The 26,389-nt window shown below is 38.9% G+C and overlaps 1 protein-coding gene across 1 annotated transcript in view; it reads left to right on the forward strand.

Moving 5' to 3' along the window:
• The window catches only part of HMCN1 (hemicentin 1), a 206,680-nt gene that overhangs the window by 147,714 nt on the left and 32,577 nt on the right, over positions 1-26,389 (forward strand). Inside the window, exons 53-78 of the mRNA XM_074833139.1 lie at positions 1,862-2,012; positions 2,725-2,928; positions 3,963-4,076; positions 4,872-5,059; positions 5,578-5,674; positions 8,761-8,922; positions 10,000-10,113; positions 10,246-10,448; positions 10,661-10,742; positions 10,873-11,004; positions 11,225-11,374; positions 12,766-12,925; positions 13,504-13,628; positions 15,122-15,305; positions 15,472-15,569; positions 15,967-16,245; positions 16,842-17,032; positions 18,217-18,298; positions 19,064-19,200; positions 22,311-22,452; positions 23,471-23,615; positions 24,354-24,481; positions 24,886-25,042; positions 25,221-25,342; positions 25,539-25,703; positions 25,910-26,017. Coding sequence (XP_074689240.1) covers positions 1,862-2,012; positions 2,725-2,928; positions 3,963-4,076; positions 4,872-5,059; positions 5,578-5,674; positions 8,761-8,922; positions 10,000-10,113; positions 10,246-10,448; positions 10,661-10,742; positions 10,873-11,004; positions 11,225-11,374; positions 12,766-12,925; positions 13,504-13,628; positions 15,122-15,305; positions 15,472-15,569; positions 15,967-16,245; positions 16,842-17,032; positions 18,217-18,298; positions 19,064-19,200; positions 22,311-22,452; positions 23,471-23,615; positions 24,354-24,481; positions 24,886-25,042; positions 25,221-25,342; positions 25,539-25,703; positions 25,910-26,017 — 3,820 coding nt within the window. The remainder of the gene's footprint in view (positions 1-1,861; positions 2,013-2,724; positions 2,929-3,962; positions 4,077-4,871; positions 5,060-5,577; positions 5,675-8,760; positions 8,923-9,999; positions 10,114-10,245; positions 10,449-10,660; positions 10,743-10,872; positions 11,005-11,224; positions 11,375-12,765; positions 12,926-13,503; positions 13,629-15,121; positions 15,306-15,471; positions 15,570-15,966; positions 16,246-16,841; positions 17,033-18,216; positions 18,299-19,063; positions 19,201-22,310; positions 22,453-23,470; positions 23,616-24,353; positions 24,482-24,885; positions 25,043-25,220; positions 25,343-25,538; positions 25,704-25,909; positions 26,018-26,389) is intronic.

A 26,389-nucleotide genomic window follows, 5' to 3' on the forward strand; every position in this document is an offset into this window, starting at 1 on the left:
CGTGCAGCGTAACAGGCTCACTTGCAGTGCTGAAGTCAGCAGGCAGTCATCTTCCCACCATCCTGCTGGCAGGATCACCCCGCGCATGTCTTAGGATGTTTGCTGTAGGCCAGACCTCTGCAAATTGACACGTTTGCTTTTTAGTGGGTGCTTGGCAGTGCCACTGAGACACGGCGTTTCCAGGGCCTGCCACTGGCCTGTGCTTTAAAGGGGGAGAGCCCTGCCTAGTGGTAGCATCCCATGGTATGACCACGTGTCCCTTTGCCATTGTGCAAAGTCCCCAAAGGCCCTGTTACAGAAGGGCCCCCTGCTTGGTTCCTCTAAGTGCTGCCCCCGCAGAAGTTGCAGAGAGCCTCCCGCTTGGTTCTGGCCGAGCTCACAAAGCCACAAAAGCATCTGGATTCTTGGCGAGGGGGAACGAGGTGTGGTTCCTGCCACACACAGTCTTCACAGCAGCATCGGTCTGGAGGGGAAGCAGTTTGGAAGGGCAGTGCCACAGAATTGTACTGATGTGCAGTCTGCTGGAGGCTGGCTATTAATAAAAAAGAAACAGTGCAACTCTTCGGTATGAAAGGAGAATATAATCTCTTGTTTTAGCTGTTGTTGGTAGGGCACTTAGGTGGCAGACTGCTGCACCTCTGCAGCTGGGCCAGCCCTTGCTGGCTTTCCGGAGCATGCAGAAACAGCCTGGAGTCACAGGAGAGACTCTGTCTACACCATCCATCTGTTTCAAGCATATACTGTAATTCTAGGATCTCCTGGGTGTACTGATTACACTGCCAATGAAAAATGATGTTGGGGAGAGTGGAGACATCCCCAAAGACAGTAGCTGTAAGCAGTTTGCTACCACTGTCAGAGCAGCAGCTGCTTCTTCGGTTGCCCCTGGGTAAATGGCTTTCACTCACATCCATGAACTAAATTAATTGTCCCTTGCAGGCCAGGAGTTCAGTGCTGACTCCCTAATCTGTTCCATTTTCATTACTGAGAGATACAGGTTGTATTAGTGCAGTCCCTACTATCAGGTGTGACATAAATTCTAGGGACTGTAGCATCTAATCCTTTGTATCTGCATCGCTGCTGCATCCATTTCACACCATGTCTTTGCTGGGCAGCAGATCCTAGTGGTTGTGTGGCTGGAGGGTAAGTTAGAGCTGTTCACCTTATAGAAAACTGATAGTTTTCTTTGTGTGGGTTTTCTGTCAGCTCATGGGCTTGGCCAGTGAGTTCAGAGATTGAATCAGCCTGATTTTAATCAGATGTCACAAGAGCCTAATGGGGATGGCATTATCCCTTCAGCAGCAACTTCCAGCTGGGGTTAGGAGTGGTGTTAAACCACATCCTCTTAGGAGACCAGCTACCAAGATCAGAAAGGTGAAGATGCAGAGTTTCTGACAACCATCAGAAGAAAACTGTCTCCAGAAACTTGGAGCTTGATCAAGTTTACTCAGGGTGGAAAAGGTTTTGGTCTGAGGGAAAGGAGGAGCAGGTGAGAGGAGAGCTGGGCTGCACTACCTGTGGCCAAGGCTGCCATCCCAGGAGCACCTGGCGTAGGACTGTGTCCCAAGCAGTGACCCTCAGTGATGTGGTGTCCTAAACAACTGCTTTCTTTGCATAGATTGGAAGTGGGCCTTACTGGAAGCATTAAGAAAAATCAAAGGATCTTCTGTTAGTAGTGGTATCAAAGCAGAGGAAATACTGAACCCAAAATATGCTCTGACTCCCAGTGTACTGCCTTAGGAAGGATTTTGAAACAACCTGAATTTGACCAAAAAAGAGATGATGACATATTGCTTCCACAAATATGGCTATTTCTAGTGTACATTTTGCCAAGTATGAATTTCCATGTGAAATTACATTACAGCCACTTAAACCAGATGATCACGTCATCATCCAAGCTAGTGGCCGTACTCTGCAGATTAAGGAGGCTCAAGTATCAGACACCGGTCGTTACACTTGTCTGGCATCCAACATTGCTGGAGAGGATGAAGTGGAATTTGACGTAAATATACAAGGTAAACAGAGTTCTGATAATAAAATTCTTCTGGTAGCCTCCTTTTCTAATGTTCTGGGATGTTGGAATTCTTTATAAATTTCTGCTTTACACCTGCTTGGTCTAACTCAATGCTTCTGTGTTTTGTGTGATTTTTATTTCATGTATATTTTGCTCATCTTTAAGAAATACAGTATTCAATTATTCTTTCATATTTGGTGATATGCAGTGTTTCTGAAGTCAGTGGACTGACATAGTAACTCTGATCTTCCTCTAAACGACATGAAAAAGTTTTAATTTAGCTTAACCTAAGATGTCGTATTTTATTTATCTGTATTGACTAGTACTCAGAGACCCCAGGCATAAGCATTTTGTTGGCCTACACACTGTGTGTAAATACAAAAAAACAATCATTAGTAATTTCTGAAAATTTAGACAAAATTAGAACTTGAGTGAGACCAGATAGCTTACTGTTTAAGTATTATTGCTGATTAATACCCTCTCTGTGTTTTGTTATCAGGTCTTATATGGTTATTTAATAGTCTTAAGAAAATATTCAGTAGATTGAAAAGAACTGAATTATCCTGGGTAGTTTAAATTGAGGGAGGTGCTAATTTAATACACTTAATTTTTACTGTTGCTGTTTAACAATTAAAGTATCTTTTCATTTCTTGACTTTAAAACTGTCTTTTTCTGCTGTAAAATTCAAACGTTTTCCCCCTCCTCGGTTGTAGTTCCTCCTAGTTTCCAAAAGCCTTACAAGGAATGGGAAGCTGGTAACACGGTAGATGCAGGAAGAGGTGGAGAAAGTAGAGATGTGATTGTCAACAATCCCCTTTCACTGTACTGCGAGACCAGTGCTGTTCCTCCTCCAGTTCTTACGTGGTATAAAGATGGCTATCCTCTGAGCTCTAGTGATAAAGTACTGATATTACCAGGTGAGTGTTAAAATGTCACTCTGACCTTAAGAAATGGCATTAGTGTTAGTATTTGTGTAGTCATAACAAAGTTTTCCCTTTCAAAACACTGCTTTAATGTTCTTTTCAGACTTTCTTGACTGGAAATGGTTTCTCTCCAGTCCTTGGACTGAAGTTGCTTTCTTCTTTCATTTAAAAAGTAGTCTCTGAAATGGTGTGAATGTGACCATTCAGCTTTCATATGATACGTTGAAAAATAAAATGCAACGATGATACCTTCTCTCTGATGTGTTCCTGATTTATTTCCTTTTAAGTTCTGCTTTGGCAAAAATCATAATTGGAGTAGAAAAGCATCTGAACCAGGGAGTAAGGCATGGAAATAATGTTTCCAGCAGAAAAATGGCCATGAGCCCCTACTTAACCTCATATGGGAAAGAGGTGTTTGTAATGCTGAGAGTACAAAAAGGGAACTTTTCTGAGCAGAGGATGGCTGGGGGTGGCGTGTGTAAAGAAGGGCAGTGGTGGGCATAATGTCTTTTTGTCTACCTATGGCTCAGCTGTTGAGAGACCCCAATGACAACAGCTCCTCAAATGTATTCCTAGTATGTCCTTTCTTTCTGAAACTATTTCTGTGCTTTAAATGAGGAATAGGGTCAAGAGTACCTATAAGCTTCAGCAGTCAATTTTTTCGGTTTGGAACAGTTTTACCAGAATATTCTGTGCTTATGTATTTCCTTTTGCCTATTAGTTCTCTGTCCCCTTGCTGAGAAATATTTCTATTTTTGATTGAAGAATAATGCCTGGCTGCATACTGCTGAAGAAATGTTATTCCTTTATGTGGAATTAATTACTCTTTTCTAACATTTCAGTATGAGCATTGCTGAATTCCACGTATCTGCCAGTAGAAAAAGTAGCTAGGAAATAGAAGTCTTTAGTTACTTATAATTCAGAGCAAATGCTGACCATTCATAAATTTGCTTGCTCAGGTCTCTAGTGAAATGTGGTGTGGAAGTGATGGATGCTGCATTTAAATCTTGAATGCCTTTTCCTTCCAGGAGGCCGTGTGTTGCAGATTCCACGGGCACAGGCTGAAGATGCCGGGAGATACATGTGTGTGGCAGTAAACGAAGCTGGAGAGGATTCCATTCATTACGATGTCCGAGTGCTCTGTGAGCTTTCCTGCTTTGCTTTTTCCTTTTAATGACAAGAAAAGAGTTCTGTGGAAAGTAATAAGTGTTATAGTTCAGGTTTACTTATTTTTTTAAAGTTTGTAAATTCTGCATATTTGTAAGCTATGAAATTAATGTGTTTATGTAAGGTGCTAGAGTTTTGTAGAAGTATAGAGAAGTGTGCATGAAAATAGCGTTAATATTGTTAGTTCGGTATGTTTTTAGGTTATTGTTATAGGAACTCAATTGCATTACCCCTATCACACTTCACCAGATTGAAAAGTATATGTAGAAATCCAAGTTTTACCTTGGTATCTCTTGTTCCCTACCCAGTTTCCAGTTCAAAATTCCAACCTAGACTTTTCTCTCTCCTTACTTTGGTCATCATTTTCTAAAATACCTGCAAAACTCCCAAAGGCTTAAGGGAATTGATGATTTAGATCAACAGTTGAATGCCTGCAGAGTCCATTTTGTGTGATCTGTTTACAACCATTGCACAGAAAGCTTTTCTGTGCTGCTTGCATGGTCTGTTGATGTACTCAGGGTTTTCACCTTGGGAAACACTTATTTCTTTACCTCTTATTTCTGTATCTGTCACTGAAAGCACTGATTTATTGTTAGGAAGGGGTCCTGCCTTGGAAATCCTCTTTTGTTCTGACAGCAAAGAACATGATGGACTAACTAGAAAATGAGTTTTCATCTCTTCTTTATGGCAGCTGTGACCAAGCGTAAACAACAGAAACCCCTGGGAGGTACTGAGTCACAGTATTCTTATCACGCTTTGCTCTTTTGTAGTACCACCATCCATCAGTGGAGCTGATGGTGATCTGCCTGAAGAAGTGACTGTGCTTGTAAACAAGGTTGCAGTGATGGACTGTGTTGCAAGTGGCAGCCCTTCTCCAAGTATTACCTGGCAAAAGGATGGCCACCTCCTAGCAGAAAATGACAAACACACATTTTTGTCCAATGGAAGGAGGTTACAGGTAGCTCTTAGTGAAAAACTGATTTTTAGCATTGCAAACACAAGCTGCCCATAAAGACAAAACTGTTTAGATTTACTGAGTACACAATTCTGAATTAATTTTTTTTTTTCTACGAGGTGCTGCAGACCTAAGGATGAGTTGTCCCTTGTCCCTGTCCCTCAGCTGCTGCTTCTCCCTCCTGTATAGTTCCCTCAGTTGTGCTGACCCAGCTCTCTGTGGGGTCATGCTGTGAACAGCATCAGTAAAATCACTTGGCTTAAAATAATGTTGACTTTTGTGGAGTCAACCCGTCCAAGTTTCCCTAACAGAATTTAATTATTGCAAAATACATGACTTTATTTTTAAAGAAAATAGCATATTCTGAAGAACTCACCCTTCCTATCAATGAATGAAATTGGATGAACCTATTAAAACAATTAGAGAGCTGAGCTTAATTCTCTTCATATTCTCTGATAGTAAGTTGTCTTATATATTAGCTCAACAACCATCTTTTTGTTTTTCTTTTTTTTTCCTCTTAGATTTTGAATTCCCGAATAACAGATACTGGCAGGTACGTCTGCATTGTGGAAAACATAGCTGGCAGCACCAAGAAGTATTTTAACCTAAATGTTCATGGTAAGTACAGTAATCCATAATTTTCCAATTGTCTTCTTTCAAAAGTTAGTTTAGCTTGAATGTGTTAATTTTAGCAGAGTGCTTGGGCACATGCTTAGCTTTATGCATGTAAGTTCTCTTATTGGGTGAAATGGAAATTCTGACATACCAAAAATCAAATATAAGTTTAAAGTACATTGACAACACATGGCTTTTGATACCACATGGCTTTAGCTCCTTATTTCTATTCCACATAGGTGGAAATTATTTCTGAGGGAGCCTTGTGTGGTGGCTGTGTGTGTACACTGTGTAGGGGTTGCTAAACCCTGAAATCATGAATTACAAATAGGTTGGATTATAGTCTGGTTTGATATGTTCATAAAATGCATTTTTCAAGAAAATTAATGATTAGAAAGCATTAAACAAAGACATACAGCACTGTAAAAGCCTACTTTTTAAAAACTTGCCCTTTAAGATTCCTTTCTGTTGTCTATTTTTTGTTTTGTTATGGAGTTAGAATAGGGTTAAAATAAATTTTGGCCTAATAGAAATACAATCTAATAGAAAATACAAATTTTGGCCTAATAAAAATACAATCAAGAAACTAAGACATTTTCAATTATTTTAAAAAACAGTCTCTCCACCACCTTCCCTTATCTCTCCTGATAGCTTCAGAAAATCAGGGTATCACTAACTAACATTTCAGCCTAACTTCCTCTCTTATTTCTGTCCACTCTTCATCCCACCACTTCCAGCTTTCCATTCTGAATTGAAGACCAAATAAGCATTATTCCCACAATTTCATCTGTACCATTACATTTGAAAACCTACCAAGGAGTACTGGCAGCTACATCTTTATCTGCTTTCACAGTACAATTTGGAGACTTATATCACAGTCTTCTATAACGATCAATAGCCTTTTTCACATCCTTGTTAGCTAGCTAATCTCCTGTATTACATACTAGATAGAAAACAATGCTCTCTTCTCTCTCTTGCTTAAATATAGTACCAGCATCCCAGGAATCTGATGATTCAGGTTATTACATACAGAAGAAATAATTTTTTTTTCTCATTCACACATGCAGCAAATTTACTTACTAAATGAAACAAATTTATAGTGCTTTTTTCTACTCAGTAACACAGCCAAAAATTGTGTTGTCATGGGAAGAATTTGCCCTGGAGTCATTTTCTGAGAAGTTATTTTCTTTCAGTGGAGTCTATCTAGATTTCCTGATGTTTGAGTTTTGTTTTTAAATCAAAATATTTTGCTTTTCTCGACATTTGTGATCTAATTTAAACTTCATGTCTTTAAAATATTTGTTTATAGTGTCTACAGTCTAATACTATTATTTTAAAAGAAATATTTGCATGAAGCTTCAGTTCTACCTTACCAGCATTACCAATTTAGGTCTATTATTCTCTAGGAATGCAGTTTCATTTGAAAAATTGGACTATAGCTGTTCAGGAAAGGACCACACAGGGTGAAGCACTGATGAAAATGCATTATCACTAAGCAGCATGATCTTTGTTTTGTCGGTGTCAAAAAAAGTTATTTTCCAGCATTTTTGTATGTTTCTAATGGAACTGCTTTCGTAAATTTAAGTAAAACGTTAAAGATGATGCTGTTTATTAAGTTAAAAAATTCACTACTTGTCTCAAAGGTGAGTAATAAAACTAAAATAAAGCCTTCTAAAACGCTGAAAATAAGCATCCAGTTTTAAAATCTCAACCTCTAATACATAATAAATAGGTAATTTTCACACTGGATACTAGAATTGAGCCCATTACTGCACCTGTATGCACAAATACATTTGTGTATGCAGATTACCTGTGGTGCATTTGTGAGTGCTTTGCACACGCAGTGGGAGCTGCTGAGTTTGAAATCTACCACTTGCACAGTTCAAGCAAAATTCATTAAAAGTTAGCTAGAATTGGCCCTCTATATTTAATTGGCCATTGTCTTGCACTGCCAATAATCACATCTGTGGGAAAGTAACTGTAAAAGTAAATAAATATAAATAACTATAAAATGTCATCAGATCAGAATTCATTTATTCTAGTGAACCATTTTATGCTTATCATCAGGGAAGTAACCTTCAGTTATTCCAAGCTGAAAAAATATGGACTGAATTCACCCATTTACATTGACTCCTCTTGTTTCTGCAGTGCCACAGAGGAGCAATAAACTTGGCTTAATGGCTGTTTTGTGTCATTCAAGTGACAGAAAGCAGCTGGAGTATTTCTGGTGGATATGGTCCAAAATATTTTAACATTTCTGTCTTTGAAGAAGAGGATTCCATGTGTTCTTTGGAATGATTTTTCCACCCAATGGAGCCAAGAACATGCTTTTGCTTTCCTCTTAAGTGTTTTATATATCCACACTGCAAAAACATGGAAACTAAAACTTGGGTTTATTAAAAGGAAGAGATTTACGGTTGTTTCATTTTAAATAGTTCTTGTAGAAAGGTCAAATGTCAAAATATTCTTGTATTTGGAAATACTGGGACTTGTAAGGTTAATAACACAGCCCTTAGAGCAATGCTTGCGTGCCAGAATCTTAAACTGCTTAGCTCACTATTTAACAGGTTTGTCTGGTTAACAAAAGAACTGTATCAGGAGGAATCATTTTTTATTCTCTGTAATGAGAAAATGGACTCTTTTGGAAAGAATATGAGCAATACAATATCAGGAAGAAATGATACTTAGTCATCCTACATATCCTGACAAGGTACATTTAATCTGTCCTGCCTTACATAGCAAGTGTCCTATGAGTACAGCATCTTAAAATTGATAGTGCATTAGTCAGGAACTGCAGGATCTCTTATAAGTTAATTAGTCTTCCCAAATCTCAAGCACAGAAGGACTGCAAATCAAATCAGAGAAATTTTTGTGAATTACAGGAACAGGAATAACCATTAGATTGGCTTCAGTCACATTTCCAGAAAGATCCAGAAAGCAGCAGATCCATTCATAGGATGTGAAAGATTTTTGCAACTTGGCCCTTTGGGAAAACTCAGCAGTTCAGCCTTATTTTAGTAAATCGGGATCTTGTGGAATATTGTTTGCTGATGCTGTGATAGATACTACTAATGTTTGTCTCTCTGCAGTTCCTCCAAGCGTTGTTGGTACTAATCCTGAGAATTTGACTGTGGTGGTGAATAATTTCATCTCTCTGACTTGTGAGGTCACTGGCTTTCCACCTCCTGATCTCAGCTGGCTCAAGAATGGAAAACCTATCAGTTCAAATACCAACATTTTCATTGTGCCTGGTGAGGAATCTCAGCTATTTCTACAGCCTTGCGACTCAACTTCTGTCTGTTTTCTCTTGATAAGGGCGATGGCCACTATTTGTGGAGCCAGTATATTCTTAGTATTGCTCCGGTGAGTAGGCAAGACACGTGGCCTACTGTGTTTAATAATTTCCTGGCTGTTGTGTGGGCTCAGTTTTAAAGAAAACTGACTCAGACTGAAAGTGCTGAAATAAACTGTGTGGAAAAGACTGGAGGGCAAGACACTTAACAGAGGTGCTCTGATATAGGAATTGATTAAAGTTGAGTCACTTTGACTCACCTTTCAAAGTAAATGGTCAGAAATTGTGACACAGGCTAAGATAAATTCTGCTGGCTTAGATGACAAAAAGTAAAAACGTTTCCATGGATGTCAGTGGGAAACTGGATTAACCCTGCTGAACTCTCAGGAAGAAATCCTTGTATTCTGAGCTCTCCTTAACCAGTTAAAGCTCCTCACTAAATCAGGTCTGTGAGCATCTGTGCCATTTCTGCTCCTGCCACTTCTCTTCAGCCCAGGGTATCAAGCGAAGATCCCTTGCTGTGTTGCACAGCCCTGTCTTGTTGGTGTAATGTGACTGGGGGCTGTGGTACAGCACAGACCAAGGCACGGACGTGGAGATTGCTTAATGGCAGTGGAGGCATCCGTGCAGGTTAGAAATGTGGGCACAGGCAGTAAGTAGCTTCATGAATGGAGACAGGTGAGACTGGGGAGTAAAGAATGTGATAGTGACAGTTAAGTGGAAAGGGCATAGTTAGGTTAGGAGACAGCAGTTAGGAGCTACGAAACAAATGGGTCTATAAAGAGCATTTGTGATCCAAACTTATAATTAACAGCACTAATGAAATTTACCCTAAAATTTTAGTTCTCTTCATTGGGGTTTTTTTTTTTTTTGAGGATTAATGAACCTTAAAAATCAATGGCAATGAAGTGCCTCTTTGAATCTGAGGTTAATTTAGTGCCTGTGCTCAGTCTGTTGCGCCTGCAACTTTAAAATAGCATTTGAGATCGATACAGTAACCACAGAATAAATCTCAGGCCTTCTCTCTTTACTTCAGGTGCTCGGACTCTGCAGATTCCCCGAGCCAAACTACCAGATGATGGTGAATATACTTGTGTTGCCAGAAACCAAGCTGGGGAAAGTCAGAAGAAGAGTTTCCTAACTGTCCTTGGTTTGTTTTTTACTATTTTCTGAAATACTGCATCTTCAAAAAACTATATATTATTTTGTATTTATTTTTATTAGGTTGTTTTCTACCTTCTCACAAAACAAAGTCAGAAATAACTCTGAGCTTCTTCTACAGTGCCCCCAAGCATCAAAGACCATAGTGGAACCTCACTGACAGTGCTGAACGTGAGAGTGGGCGCCCCGGTGATATTAGAGTGTGAATCCAATGCTATTCCACCCCCAGTCATCACCTGGTACAAGAACAGGCGCATAATTTCAGAGTCTGCAAATGTGGAGATCTTAGCAGATGGGCAAACATTACAAATCAAGGGTGCAGAGGTAGGCCAGGCTTGTGGGATGCTTCATCTGCTACTACTCTGCTACTGTTAAGCAATTATTTTGCTCTTTATTGGTGTATTCTACTAGCTGTCCGTAGGAGATGTATTTGCTGGAGGCAAACCTTGAGTTGGCAGAGGCAAAGGCTGTTAATATCTCTAAACTGTAGCATTAAAATAAGACTCCATAGTAAGTTGTTTTTATTTTAATTTTAGGTTTCTGACACGGGCCAATATGTGTGCAAAGCCATAAATATTGCAGGGCGAGATGATAAAAACTTCCATCTTAATGTTTATGGTGAGCATACTCTGCATTATCTACAGTAGTTGTTATAATACCACAGACATTGTAGACTAGACGATTCAAAATCAGTTTACAGAAATATTTGGTAACCAAACCATTCTTATTGCTTCCATTCAATTTATAGTGCCACCAAATATAGAAGGCCGGGAACAAGAGTTGGTTAATGAAACTATCGGTAATCCTGTTACCTTCGTGTGTGATGCTACTGGAATTCCTCCACCAACATTAGTGTGGCTTAAGAATGAAAAACCAATAGGTAACATTCTCTTAATTCTCTTTTCTGCTCTTTTTTTCCCCCCTTTGGGGCACCACTGTGCTATTTGCTGTCTATTTTTTGTTTCTCCCTCTGTCTCTAGACAGACTCTTATGTTAACTGATTGGAATCTTTGTTTTGAAATTTTGATGAAAAAGTTTCTCAAGATGGGTTTGCTCTCTGTGGCCTGGTTTGGAATGACTACCTGTTTACATATTTTCAGAAAACTCCGATTCTCTTGAAGTTCATATTTTATCTGGTGGAAGCAAGCTTCAGATTGCTCGCTCTCAGCTTCTGGACAGTGGGACCTACACATGTATTGCCTCAAATGTAGAGGGAAAAGCTCAGAAAAGTTATGTGCTCTCTATCCAAGGTAAGTCATGAGAGTGAAGTGAGCAGAACTGGTTGACAATCAGTTGAGTATGACACTGTCTGTACTAGAGACACTGAATTAATGCCAACTAAACATGTAGAAAAGTGCACAGTTTGGACCATTATTTCTATCACTTGCAACCAGTGGGGAAAAATGGTCAGAGGATTATACTGTTAGTCAGAAATTTGCGTGAAGAAAGAATATTCTTCTGTTTGTAGGAGATCTTGAAAGCAATTGGGGAGGCTGTGTGTGTTTGCTGATCTCATCCTTCCTCCTGCTGGATACTGAAGCTGAGTTGGTTGATGGAGTGTGGAGCACCACACGTACATGGTTGCAGAAGCAGTGATACCTGTTGCCTTTTTTGCCACAGCAAATAGGAGATAGCAAAGAAATACTGAGAGAATTTCCTTAATGATTTTTTTTCCCCCCACTCAAATGAGAAACCCTTATTTGTTATGGAATTGTCTTCTGCCTCGCTGCACATCACCCTTACACTGCAACTATCTTGTTTTCCTCTGTTTCTCATGACTCAGCCCCATTAATTGTGCTAGTTCGTCCCATGTCCAATAAGACACCTATTGTATAGCATCTCCAGCTTTCTCCCATCGTCCCTTCCCAAGCTGGCACTTGCTGGTTGAGGAAGAGGCAGCGTCAGCTATGAGCTGACACACCCATGTGTGATAGCTGGCCATCAGCAGGCCAGTCAGAACTGGTAACTGTTTGGCATAGCAATCGTTCTTTGGGAGTGCTGCTTTTTGTGTGTGTCTCTGCCTGTCAGTTTTCCCCTGAGCTTGGGAACTGACTATCAAGCTGCTTGTTTGATCAAATATGACTGAAATTGCTTGAAATGCTCAAAACTTACTAGTGGGACTGATGGTCTTGACTTGATGGATGGCATGACTGTAATCCTTGTTCTTTAGGAGAACTGGCTAAAAATGGCTGCTGGTTGGGATGGAGTAAGTGTGTGGGTGGTCACAGGAATACGATGGTCTTGGTGCAGTAGAGCATTTGTGAAGTAAGCACATGCTGAAGAGTTAAACGGGGATGTAATTGTTACAGTGCATGGGGATGTTTAATGAAATGGGATTTTGTTGTAATATTGTACGTGTTAGCATTGTTTGCAGATAACTGTAGATATGATACATAATGGCAAAGATGCATGTGTGTTATGATTTTGTAAATTAGCTGTTTTAAGGAATGATTAAAGTGGCTTTGAATTCGTGTCAGAACCGCCTTTAGAAACAATGTAATCATATAATTTCTAAATGAGATTTGAATGAAGGTACTGCAATAAATGCTAGTACTCATCAGCTCCTGCAGTGTAAGTTTTTAAAGTTTAGATTATGTTTCTTGCTGATGAATCTTCTCTTCCTGCCATCACGCATTTCCAGTGCCTCCTAATATTGCTGGCTCTGAATTGCCTAGTGAAGTCAGCGTCCTCCTGGGAGAAAGCATCCAGCTCGTCTGCAATGCCAACGGGGTGCCCACGCCTGTTATGCAATGGCTTAAAGATGGAAAAACAGTTGCCAGTGATGATTTACAAAGAATAAGGCAAGCAAAAATTAGCAGACACTGCATTATCTTCTTGTAAAATTTTAAACCTCAGAGGGCCCTAAGGAGGGAGTGTAAAGACAGCTTAAGTCTTAGCTGGGTTAAGAACATAATCTCCCTCTTTAGCTTCTATAAATCTAGTATACTTTGTTACTACTTTGATTATTTTTTTTAATTTTTTTTTTTGGTACAGTGATAAGTATGTAATATCTATTTCTTTCTCAGTTAATAAATTCCATTAAAGTTCATCAGGTTCATTAAAATTTGTTAAGGTCACTAAGTTCCATTAATTTCCTTTGGAGGGGAAAGATCTGAGACACGGCAATATTTTACTCTTGATGCTTTTCATTATGGGTTCTTCAAAGGCCTGACTGGAATTGAATCTTAATACAAGGGTAAACTGGACATCTTTAGGAAAAACTTCCTAGCCTATCTCTAATATTTTGCAAAAAACAATGGTTCTCTCACCGAATTCCCAGGAGGATAGAGGCAGTTGATTTAAATGTACAAAACTGTTTATTTGCCAGGTCATAGGAATACGTAAACAAGCTCACTGTGTTTTATGACCTTCCCTGTAGAGTAACTCCAGATGGCAGCACATTAAACATTTTCAGAGCTCTCAGTTCTGATACAGGAAAGTACACTTGTGTGGCTACTAATCCTGCCGGAGAGGAAGACCGAATTTTCAACTTGAATGTATACGGTGAGTTTTTACAGATGTGAAACTGAAATCTGGCCCGTAATCTTGGCACTCCCAAGAGAGGGCCAAGAAATGAATGCCTGTCTTCAGTGTAATACTACATGCATGTGTTTCCAATTTCATGTACTGTAGATATCACAGTATATTACACAGGATGTTCTGTCAATGACAAAGCGATTGAAATCACTGGTAAATGTGTTTTGGGATAAACAGAAATTAATTCCTTTGGTGTATTTCATAATAAAGGAATTCTGCTTGCGGTGATTTTTTTTTTTTCCTTTCTTGTACAGAACGATACACTTGGGGCTGATTTATTATGATACTGCTTTTTTGTTGTATTAGTTTATCTTCAGTAATTCTAATCAAAGTACATCAGCTAAAACCAGACTAGTATGGTAGGGAACTAATATTTAAAGGTCCCTAGAGTTTAAAAGAAAAATTACAGAGTTTTGGATGAAATTCTTCTCTTGCACAATTTGACATACAGAAGATATTGAGTGTAACTCTTCTTTAGCAGTGTAGAGAGTGGACATTTTAATTTGTGAAAAATGTGTACAATCACTAGTGTGAAAGAGTGAAGAGTTCTGCACAGGCAGCGTTTCACAGCGGTGTGTCTGTCCCAGTTATACAGAGACTCAGAATCAATTGGAATACGAGCATGAGCAGAGTAGTAAGAGATGACCTTTGACATAATAAATAACAATACTGAATGACCACATCGTATCTTCTGGGGACAGAATAGCACTACACAACAGTGGAGGCTTTTTTGGTCGGTTTGTACTGGTTGAGGTTCAAGCAATTAACCAACTTAAATGGTCTTACCTATGCAAGTGCCATGGTCTGTGATGGAATCTTAAGTCAGTCAGAGCTCGGAGCTGCATGTGGCTGGCCTTCTTTATATAGCGAGTCCCCTCTTGCCCCCAAGACCAAGACTTTCAAACTACCATATAAAACCAAAAAACCCCAAAAACCAGTTCTGTTAGAATAGTCAGCCAGAATATTTAACCAGGCATTTTGAGTTTTTCTGTATTTAAAAATAAAGTCAGCATATACTTCTAGAAGTTAATAAACTAACATTCCTCCTGCATGATTCTAACTTTCATTTTATTTAAGATTTATTTAAGCAAGTAAGTTTGAGTGGCCCTTAAGCGGTTCAGTCCATTCCCTCTAAGGGTTGACCTCTTGCTTCTTCCTGCCTTGTCATTCTCTCCTGGTGAGCTTCAGGCTCTGAGCTCCCTTTTGTTTGCCACAGCCTGACAAATCAAAGAGAGAATTCTGCTGTCATTCTAAAGTGCATCTGATTTTGAATATGTGAATGGATAATTCATTAGTGCTCAATACTATTATTAGAGGACTTCCTCTTTTAAAAAAATGGGAATATTCTTATGGAATTGCCTGTGGGGCATTAGGTGCAGGATTTCCTGCAAAGTAACACGTGCGGAATGATTTTAAGAGCCAGTTTTAACATCTTCCTTTTCAACATTTACAAAATGTAGTTCCTCCAACAATAACCAATAATAAAGATGAACCAGACGACCTCACTGCCCTTTTGGACACCTCCCTAAATATTGAATGTACTGCTACTGGAACCCCACCACCACAGATAAACTGGCTAAAGAATGGGCTTCCTCTGTCTGTCTCCTCCCAAATCAGGTTGCTGTCAGCTGGGCAAATTCTCAGGTTGGTTTTCATCTATTTTAACTAGCTGAGTTTTCTGTTCTCTTTTGCTATATCAACATAATTCTGCTGGTATTTTTGGAAGCAAGAGCAAAATTTGATCCAAACTATGCCATAATAAAGATAACATATTCCACTTACATCTTGCTTAAAATGATTTTCTCTTTAGACTTGCCCGAGTGCAGATAACTGATACTGGTGTGTACACTTGTGTAGCATCTAACAGGGCTGGAGTGGACAACAAACACTACAACCTTCAAGTTTTTGGTGAGTTTCGCTGAAACGCTTTATGTAAACAATCTTATTTCTTAATTTCTTAGACCTAATATTCAGTTTTCTTTCTCACCAATCCAAAGTTGCAGACAACCACAAGTATATCTTACATAGGCAATCATTAGGGAGACATTAACTTTTCACTGGTTTTTGTAATAGGAAGATGTTTGAACCTTAGAAGAGTCCTTACTTGAATTGGCATCCATAATGTGTCACAGGTTTTTTAGAAAGAATAAAAAAGTATAATTTCTAAGTGTATAATTTTTTAACACGTGTTAAACGTGAATGTAAGCGGGGAAATGCAAAATGGTAGCTGCGTTCCAACTTTTTTATGTTCAGAATTAACACCTGACTTGTACTCTGTGTGAATCAGATCTTTGTTTCTTGGCAGTACCACCAAGCTTGGATAACGCAGGAGGGACAGAGGATGTGACTGTAGTAAAAGGCAGTTCAGCTTCAATGAAGTGTCTTGCTGGTGGCACTCCTGTTCCCACTATGTCCTGGTTTAAAAACGGACATCCTTTAAGCCTCAGAGCTCACCTGACGTCAAGTAACCAAGGAATGGTCCTTCATTTTGTAAAAGCAGAGATTGGTGACACAGGCAAATACACTTGTGTAGCATCCAGTGAAGCTGGAGATATCAGCAAGCACTTCTCCCTAAAAGTGCTGGGTAAGTGGCAACCTTGGAGATTAACAAAACGCAAGCTATAAATGAGTATCTACTCAGGACAACAATTAAAAAAATCTCTAGGGATAGGGAGTATTTTCAAGAAACATTTACTTGATAAATAAGAGAAACAAGGAAATGGAAGATACCTGAAGATGTGTGAATGTGTAATATAGCATATACTTTTGCCAACATTTCACAAGTACTGAAATATAATTAATAGTAAACTAATTTACAATGTAATTTGGTTTAAATGAATAACTTCGGTTAGTAGAAATTGAGCTTGACAGGGTGATAGCACAGCTGAAGGCGTAGCTGGAGGCACAACAGCTAAAGGGCTAATAACTGTATTCACTGATATTATATATTTTACTTGGGATTATGAAAACATTTTCTAACTAATAATTCCAGCTTGTAAAACATGCAAATTAATAGACAGAGGCAGATGTCAATAATGTGAGATACTCAGTGAGTTCATGACACACGCAGAAATAATTCTAATGTAGACTAATTCTACAAACTCTAACCCCAAGGCTGTGTATCATGTTTTATATGGTTTTTTGAGTCAATAAAAAACTCGAATGTTTTTCCTCCCACAGAGCCGCCTCACATCAATGGTTCAGATGAACCAGAAGAGCTCTCTGTCGTTGTTAACAACCCTCTTGAACTTCTCTGCATCTCTTCGGGCATTCCAGTCCCCAAAATCTCATGGATGAAGGATGGACGCCCGCTTCTGCAGAATGATAATGTTCATGCCTTAAGAGAAGTCCTTCGAATAACCAGTGCTCAGGTAGAGTATTTGTTTCAAAATAGGCTCAGTTTTGCAAGCCCTGGAGGAGTGGGCAGAACTGTCTGCTATTAGGACCATCCAAAGAGATGTCCTAAAAAGCCTCTATAAAATCATCCACCTGCATTTGCATGATGACACGTGACATATTTTTCAAGCTTTGCCTTGGAGTTTGCCATACAGAACAAGCAGAGTATTATGGGTTGAGAGTGCCCAAGTGCTTCTGCCTCTTCTGAGCATTATTACCTCAAGTTCATTACAGGCTTCTGTAATTTTTTTTTTTTGTTGGTGCTTCTTGTTACAAAGCAGAACAATCAATGCTAGGGACTCACTTTTTCTGGGGTTATTTCTGGTTTTAGTCTGTGTCTGTAATCAGTTCTTGTTCATTTCCTACCTATTTGACTCTTGTTACTGTCTCTTTTTTTTCTTTTGTGTTTTATAGTTCCTCCTCAGCATTTCTTCTCTTTCCCTTAACTCGGCTTTTTCCTAATATCCATTTCCTTCTCACATGTGTAAGTCAAATTACAGAGCAAAGCTGCACTTGTAGTCATCTCTGTGCAAGTTAAGAAAAAATAAAGACGATGGAAAGATTTTCAGATTAATTCAGACAGTAAAAGAGTCCAGGGAAAAATAACCATTAAAAAGCTGCACCAATAAACTGGAGCTGTATTCATCTGTGGACAGCCAGACTGAAGTTCACCAAACAGAATTGGGAGAGGGCTCGGGACTGGTTGCTGCTCATTTTGTTTGTAAAGCAAACATTTCTTATCTTTACAATGAAGAGTTTACAGGAAGGAGAAAGCATGAAAGTATTAATGAGTATGTGTGCACAAAAAGATTTCCTTAGTACCCAAAACTGACCCTTGCTTAGATGGATACCTATAACCAGTTCCATCTTTATTGATTACCTGTTGCAAAAACCATCACAGGGTTTTTGCTGGAGACACATTATCCAGAGAGATTTTATGGGGTCCTGCAACTCCTAAACCATGTCTGTACAATCGCACCATGGTAAAATCAAGAAGTTTTCAAGAGCTTCATTAATTTATTTTCAGGCGTTCTTTATCTATTGTGTTTGTGTTCAGGTGCTGCCTGTTATATGTTTTTGTCCATGTTTGTATTTCACAGTTTTTCTGAATTGTTCTCATATTCTGAGGCTTCTGCTGAAGTTGCTCGTGTGTTTCTAGGTGGAGGACACAGGAAGATACACGTGTTTGGCCTCTAGCCCAGCTGGAGATGATGATAAGGAATATTTAGTAAGAGTGCATGGTAAGTTTAATTTAGGAAAACAAATCATTTCTTCAAAGTGTAAACTACTCAGGTACGTATCAGTATCTCATTTAACAAGTTACATATTATTAAAGAAGAAATATTACGTGTTTGATAAAGTAATATTACACCATATGTTCATCATTAACTGAATAACCTGAATAAGGGTAACTTTTCTGAACATGATACACAATTAAAAGGGAAAGTTCCACCTGATACAACTGATTTGTTATAATTCCAAGTCTTATGTTTTGAATACCTAGGAAGTTTATAGATACCAGTATTCAGTTGGATTGACTTTGTGCTGACTGAATATCTATAATCATCTTAGTTTTTCAGTAGAAGGTAAGAAATGTATTTAGAAATGAATACGTAAAATATAATGACATGAAGGAAGTATATATGGGACTTCTGCAGTTCTACAATATGCCTCAAGTTTCTTCTTGAATATTATAGCTCCCATGTTTATTGATTAATAGTTTATGGAACTTGGGTGATCTCTGCTCCATCTTGCTTAGATGCTGGTGCTCTCACTGAGAATGGACTTTAATTTCTGTCACAGTAGTTTTCATGTGTGACTTAAGAAACAGATTCACCAGTTAAATGTGATATATTTAACACAGGTATTGAAAAGTAGAACTAATTAATGATACTGTAGCTTTGCATTTATTTAAAACTTAAGAAATAAATTGGAAATTTTCAATGAATAATTTTAATGGTAGCTCATATGTGTGGTGTTTATTTTTTTCTTAATTTTTGTAACAGTTCCTCCTAACATTGCTGGTACCAGTGGCCCACAGGACCTCACCGTGTTGCAGAACAGACAGGTCATACTGGAATGCAAGTCAGATGCTGTGCCACCTCCAACAATCTCGTGGCTTAAAAATGGAGAACTTCTAGAGGTATAGTGGCTACATTATTAGTACTAGTCTTTTGCTCCCTTTATTTTTTACACACGGTGCTTGAGGTTTCTTATTCTGCTCACTTGCCCCTTCAGTGCAGACCAAATTATGGTGCCTTGAATTCAAGAGAAGCTGAGTAGCCCCAGTACAAATACAGTTAGTCCTAAATGAGTACCTGAAGCTAGCAAGCATGTGAAGTGGCCATCCCGCTGTTACTTGTTCTTTTTTCCTTTAGGGGGATCCCTTGCTCCTCCTGGATCCTCTGAACAATGCTAGAAGCCTTCGGTATACTCCTGAATGGCTTCCCAGGAAAGGTAGCTGAGAAAAGACTACACTATATGTTTCCTTTGGGTATATTATGCATCCTCATATTCTAGTAGCATTTAGAAAGGAATTTAAATTCTTTACGTTGGAAAAGAAAACGGGTTGCTAATCACCATAGTTTTGTATCAAATGCATCTTTTTCACTCAGAATTCCATGTAGTGTCATGTTAAGGCATCAAGTCTTTGCTGGTTGAGAGACAATTAGCAAGATGAGCATGGTTTATACAGAAAGGATTTTTTACTTCCCATCCTCTTCCTTGGGTTCACTCAGAAACCAGGTGCTTTCCAATTGAACAATTTAAAATCAGTTGATAATTGAACTTAATTAATTGGTCACTTTCCCTCAATTGATCTTTATTCATTAATAAAAAGGAAACAAATTCAGCTTATGAATTGTGTCTTCCTTAACTGTAGTCCATCCGTAGTCTTCACCCAAAGTTCTGTTTATTTGCATTCCCTCTGACATGCCATTCCTCAGACTCTTTCTCGATTGTAAATTTAGAAGAATTAAATATTAGTGGAAGAAGTGAGAATATGGTGGGTGATTATGCCTTACTGAGTGCTGCTAGGGAATGTTACGTTGAATATAGCACAAGAACTAGCTGGAAACAAGTTTAACAGAAACACTCTTCTTCTGAATGGTTAATTCTTTAATTGGGTAGTGATTTTTTTTTTTTTTTTTTTTACGAAAGCAAGGTTGAACAAGGCTTGGAAGTTAAGTATGTGAATACTTTTTGCCTCAGTCTTCCGTAGAAAGCTTGTGTTTGAAAAGCAGTAGTTAACCAAAATAAACCATGAAAAGAAGCCACTGTTAACAAATATTCACCAGGAAATAAGGCAATAGAGGAACACTATAATAGACATAGCTACTCAGCTGATAACCTGCAAATTAACTTCTGTAATATTAGTTCTCTTGCCTCATGACTTCATGTCAGTATGTGAGGGCTGAGGCATCTTGTTTGTGCAGTATGATCAATCTCCTGCTTTTGATTTATAGTAGAGTAGGGAATTTCAATCTCTAGAGTTAACTCTCCTCCAGCACTAAATTTAGGTTATAAATTTAATTCAGACATGGCACTCTTAATTTGTCATGTGTACTTTATGTGGCAGGCTTAGGTTTATTCTGTTCCCTACCATCCTTTTCATTCTTCAGGTTAGCATATATAAATATATATACTCCAGATATCAGGAAAACATTAGTTCCTCCTGAATGCCTGGTTGCTTTCTCAACCTCGAAGAAATGTAATAGCCTACTAATATCTAAGCAGCTGGGAAAGAGCTCTCCTTGGGTGTGGAAAGAAGGGTGCTCTGTGGCGTGTCATCCTCCTTACCTTGGAAAAATTGAGGTTTCACAGTGACAAGAGAGGGTTGGAGAAAGTCAGGTTCTCAGTTTGCAGTGTTATATCAATTTAAATCATCACTGCTTTTAGTGAAACAGCCTTGCAGTGGAGGGTGTCATTCCTTCTGGTTTTGTTGTCTTCCACTGTGCAGGTTTTGAGGCCTACTCTAGACCTCTGTATGCTTAATGGTGTAACTGTGCAGCTCCACTGGTTTTGGTAGCAGAACTATAGAAAGAGCTAGTCTCTAGAGGCTTTGGAGTCCTTGCACTCTTCACTGATTTGGAAATGCATGTTGAGTGTAAAGAAAAGAAGTAGGAACTTTTTGATGTAATCTGGCTTTACTTAAATATTAAAAGAATTGCTGAATTTATATTTCTTCAAAGATGGGGTTTCTGACATACCTTGAGTAGAGCGTAAGGATTAAATGATAGCTTCATTGCCTGTCGTTGTCATTTACATGCTTCTGTGTTTAGACACTATAGCATAGGGCGTGTAGTTATACCAGTATCAGAAATACCAGTTATTACCCAAAATCTGACTGTAGTCCAACCTGGTGGTGAATCATTTCACCCGTGAGGCTCCAGCACTGCTGTTTATTCTGCATTGGTAGGCTTGCTGAGTTGATGTAGTAGTATGAGATCAGTGTACTAGGGTACTAGTGCAGAGGGGTGTGTAACCAGAGCAGTTTCACCTATCTGTTGTAGTTGCTATTCTCAGGTCTTCTAACCAAAAGAGTAGATTGGAGTGCCAGCTTTATATTTCATCCAAAATGTAGGTAGCACATACTGGAAGAGTTTGAGTTTGTGTTCTTTTTCTACTGTTTCTTATCCAGTCAGATTTTTGAACACTTGTAGTTGGTATTACTCTCAGTCATTCATGCAGATATGACCCAGAATATTTGTGGTAAAAACGCTTTGACTTCAAATGTCTACCTAGCGGGTGCTGTAGAGTCATTGTAGAGCTGAGAAGATCCTCATATTCAGAAATGCTGGCTGGTGAACTTAGTGTAGGCTAAGATTATGCTGGCTCCCACCTGATCAAGACTGTGATGTTTGAATAATAGTGTAGAGAAACTTGTATTTCTTCTGCCTGTAGTGTGCATGGATTTTTGAAAAATAAAATTCATCATGTGCTATTAGCTACCCCTTTCCATGAAAACTTCAAAAGCCCTTTGGCTATATAATCCAAAAAAGCTGTCCTGGGCACAAGCCCCAGTGGGGGTTTCAAGGGAGAACCATCAAGCAGTGATAATTTTTTAAAACTTTGTTTCCCCTATTATCTTTCTTCATGGATGTTAATAAAGTTAAGCCAGCAAGGAATTCAGTCCCTGGTTTATCTTTGGCCTTCTTTTCATGGCTTTTATTACTCTGCAACAAAAGAATGTTCTATCTTCATAAAGAGGACAATGATAAGGTTAAATTTGTCAAACTCTCTCTTTTCCCTTAGGGAACTCCTCGAGTTCGAATCCTCTCTAATGGGCGATACCTGCAGATCAACAATGCTGACCTCAGCGATACAGCAAGCTATACGTGTGTGGCAAGTAATATCGCAGGAAAAATGACCAGGGAGTTCGTGCTGACAGTACATGGTAAAATCATGGATCCAGTCTTGTGCATTTTGATCTTTGCATGGTATTTCTGCAGGTGTTGCAAACGACAAACAATTGGTAGTCTCTTTCAAGCCCCTCAGGCTGTGTCTAAACTGTGAGGCCATGTGTATTACTTCGTGTGCCACCATCTGAGACCACAGTTGTCCCCACACTGAAGGACCTGTGGGGGGCTCACCATGGCTCACTCTCCATCTCCTGCTGATGGAGGGTGCTGTGCATCTGGCCATCATCCTGATACGGAGTAAGGATAGAGCCAGAATCAACACCCAGATCCAGGACTGAGAAATGCTTTTGGACAAATTTGGAGAAATTCTTAAAAGCACTTGACTGGCACCTTTGGGGGACTCGGTTCATAGCTGGCTTGGCCACCAGTTTTGCAGGTTACTTGAAAACTGAGGCTGCCTCTCTGCACCTGTAAGCAGCAGGTAGCAGGAAGACGGGGCTTGAAGGGCCCTATGCATCTTCATACTCGTCCTGTACTACCGTAGGCCTGAGTTTCATTTTAAACATATTTATTTTTTCACCTCCAGTGTGCTGAGAAACTCTTCTATTTTCACACTCAGGTGATAAGAAACTTTTTTCTGATTTCTATTCTGTTCACAACCCAGTCACATGCACTGTGCTCCCCCAATGCCTGTCCTTACTGGTCCAATTAAAATTCTTTTTTCTCCTTAATTTATAATTAGGAAGAAAGGATATCACCACAGCCTTATTTTGCTGAATTAAATATGCTGAACTCTTTTAGTGTTTTAGCTATGTGATAACCTTTGCAGTTACTTGCAAAGATGATCTTTACAGTGCATTTCAGACAAGCTTTCTCTTTCATTCCCTACTGCATCATGGCAATTATCGTGCACTACACAAAACGGTAAGAAAGTTGTTTCTGTCTTTGCAGTGATCCCTGTACTGTTACTGCGTCTGTTTTCGGGTGTTTAGTTTTAATCACTGCAAAACAAAGGGTTTTTTCTTTGTATCATCAGCAATTTTCCCTCTACAGTGGCTCCTACAATCCAGAGCAGTCCTCAGACTGCTGTGGTGCACATAAATGCTTCTGCTGTTCTGGAGTGTGTTGCAGAAGGAGTACCAACCCCAAGAATTACATGGAGGAAGGATGGGGCTATTTTTACTGGAAACAATACAAGGTATTGTCCAGAAGTCAGCATAAATATTCTTCATTGTTTTTTAAGAATATATTAATTACAGAAAGCTTAATTAGACCTCTGTGCAAAAGGTTTCATCCTTTTATTGTTAAGAAGGACAAGCAACTTTAACAACCAAATGTAGTAATAATTTTTCTGATATTAAAGATTTTCATCGGTAAATGTGAAAGATTTTTTATATTTTTATATATATGGAATTTTGGGATGAAGCCAAGCAATTTCATTCAGACTTGAGTATACTTTGTAGTTTCTAATATATAAAATTTTCTATATGTGTTCTAGTATCAACTTTTATTATAGGGAGTGGTTTCTGCCTTTGAATTGTTTTAAGGGGATGTAGTTTGGTATTTTCTAGAACTGAATAAATGCTAAAGAATTCAGATATATTTCAGACAGAAAATAAAATGTACAAGCATTAATTAGCGTTTTTTAAGGTTAAATGACAAACCATAAAAAAGAGCTTTTGGATATTTTCTGCAAATCCGTCATTGTTTATGTGGAATCAATATGTCAGCTATATTTCCTAATTTCTCTGGATGTGCTGGGAAACAGTGAAGTCAGAATAAGTGCAATAAATGAGAAAACTCTCTGTGCCCAAAGACACCATGTGTTTAGGCTATGTGTTTTGTACCCTGAGTCATCTTTTCCTTCTGCACTACCTGGATAGCCTATGGTTCTGTTGATTGGATAGTAGAAAAAAAATATATGGCTTTCTTTCAGATATTCCATGTTTGAGGATGGATCCCTACACATCCACTCAGCACATGTTACTGACACAGGAAGATATGTGTGCATGGCAACCAATACAGCTGGCACTGAACGCAAACGAATTGATCTGCAAGTTTTTGGTAAAATTTTTGGTTTTAGATAAATATATGTGTTTTTACAAGTCTGAAGTCCAGTTATGTCATTTTTCTTATTCTGCCAGATCCAATTTTAAGTTTAACCCCTTTTTAGCTGCTCTGTTGGGTTTTTTTTTAAAAAAAAAAAAAAGTAAAAAGGAAGAAATTTATGGCCTTAGGAATACAAATAAAATGTTCATGAAAAGAAAATATTCCTTGTGCACTGGAACTAGAAAGACTTGATGCATCCCATGCTACATGTTCAGTAAGTTTACTACTGTCAAGTTACTCTTTATAAAAGTCAAGTAAATGTGTTCAGGCAGTTCAGCTCTATATATACAGGTATGAGGGGGGTGTGGGGGGCATATGTATATAATTATTCTGACTAATTAAGTTGCGTTTGTCCTTAGTTCCTCCAACTATTGCTCCTGGACATACGAATATTACAGTTACTGTAAATGTGCAGACCACTTTGCCTTGTGAAACCTCTGGAATTCCCAAACCAGCAATTAGCTGGAAAAAGAATGGGCATCTGCTTAATGTTGACCAGAACCAGAATACATACAGGTGAGAGATGTTTTCTTTCCAGCGTGGGTTTAAAGTTTTCAGGGGTGATTTTGGCACTTTAAAAATCCAGCCATGCTTAAATGTAATCTTGTATAGCCAGCAAATTCAGTGGTCTGATTACCTGAGAAGAAAAGAAGTATTTCAATGGCTTTTACTTTCTTCTCTTTTCTTTGTTCAGACTTCTGTCTTCAGGTTCCTTAGTAATCATTTCTCCCACTGTGGATGACACTGCTGTCTATGAGTGCTCTGTGTCAAATGATGCAGGAGAAGATCAAAGAGCAGTTGAGCTCACTGTTCAAGGTAGAGGGGATATTGCTATTACATGTGTATGGCACCCAGAATTTCTTTGGGGCATTCCAATGTTGAGATGAGATGTTTATATCATTCTTTTATGATACTGATATACATAACTCTCTGGTATTCACAAGAAAGATAACTTATTTCCAAGAATTCATAAAAATGGGCAAGTAACCTTTACACTGATCTTCATTTTCAGTGCCCCCATCCATTGCAGATGAAGCCACAGACCTTTTGGTAACAAAGCTGTCTCCAGTAGTAATTTCCTGCACTGCGTCAGGGGTTCCTGTCCCCTCAGTTCACTGGACCAAAAATGGCATAAAGTTGCTTCCCAGAGGAGATGGCTACAGAATTCTCTCTTCAGGTACTGTGTGTGACTGGAGCTCAGCTGCAGAAAATCAGTGAAAGGGTGCAGTTGTGCACATTTAGAAGTAATTAATTAAATAAATGCAAATAATCCCCTAAACAACCCCTCTCCAATTTCTTAGAATAAAAGTATAGACCTCTTAAGAGAGTTTTACTGCGAACACAGGTACTGCTGTATGTTGTAACACACTCTCTCTGCTGCAGGTGCTGTTGAGATACCTGCTGCTCAGCTAGCCCATGCGGGACGGTACACCTGTGTGGCCCGGAATGCAGCTGGCTCAGCTCACAGACACGCCACTCTTCATGTTCAGGGTAGGATGGGAAGCAGAAGAGAAACTGCATTCTGTCGGTAAACGTTGCCCATTCAATACAGACGTATGGTGCAGAGTAGTGGTGAGGCCAGAATGGACCATCACAAGTAGTGTCTTGCTCAGCTGAATTATCTTGTGGGTGCACTGATTTATTCACAGAGTCACTACTCTGCATGTTACAACTCTGTACCTTGCATAGAGGCCCCCAGTCCATGCTGCTCTATTTTATTTTTGTAAGATTTTTGTTTCTTTGCTTTCAGTAAGTTAAAATGTATCTGTGATGGCAAATTGCACGAAGTAAGGCCCTATTCTATACCCATACTTGTGCTGAGCGTGTCTGTTGTATTTAAGTGCACTTCCACTGAGCTCTTCA

Source organism: Strix aluco, chromosome 8, assembly GCF_031877795.1.
Source record: "Strix aluco isolate bStrAlu1 chromosome 8, bStrAlu1.hap1, whole genome shotgun sequence".
Classification (NCBI taxonomy): Eukaryota; Metazoa; Chordata; class Aves; order Strigiformes; family Strigidae; genus Strix; species Strix aluco.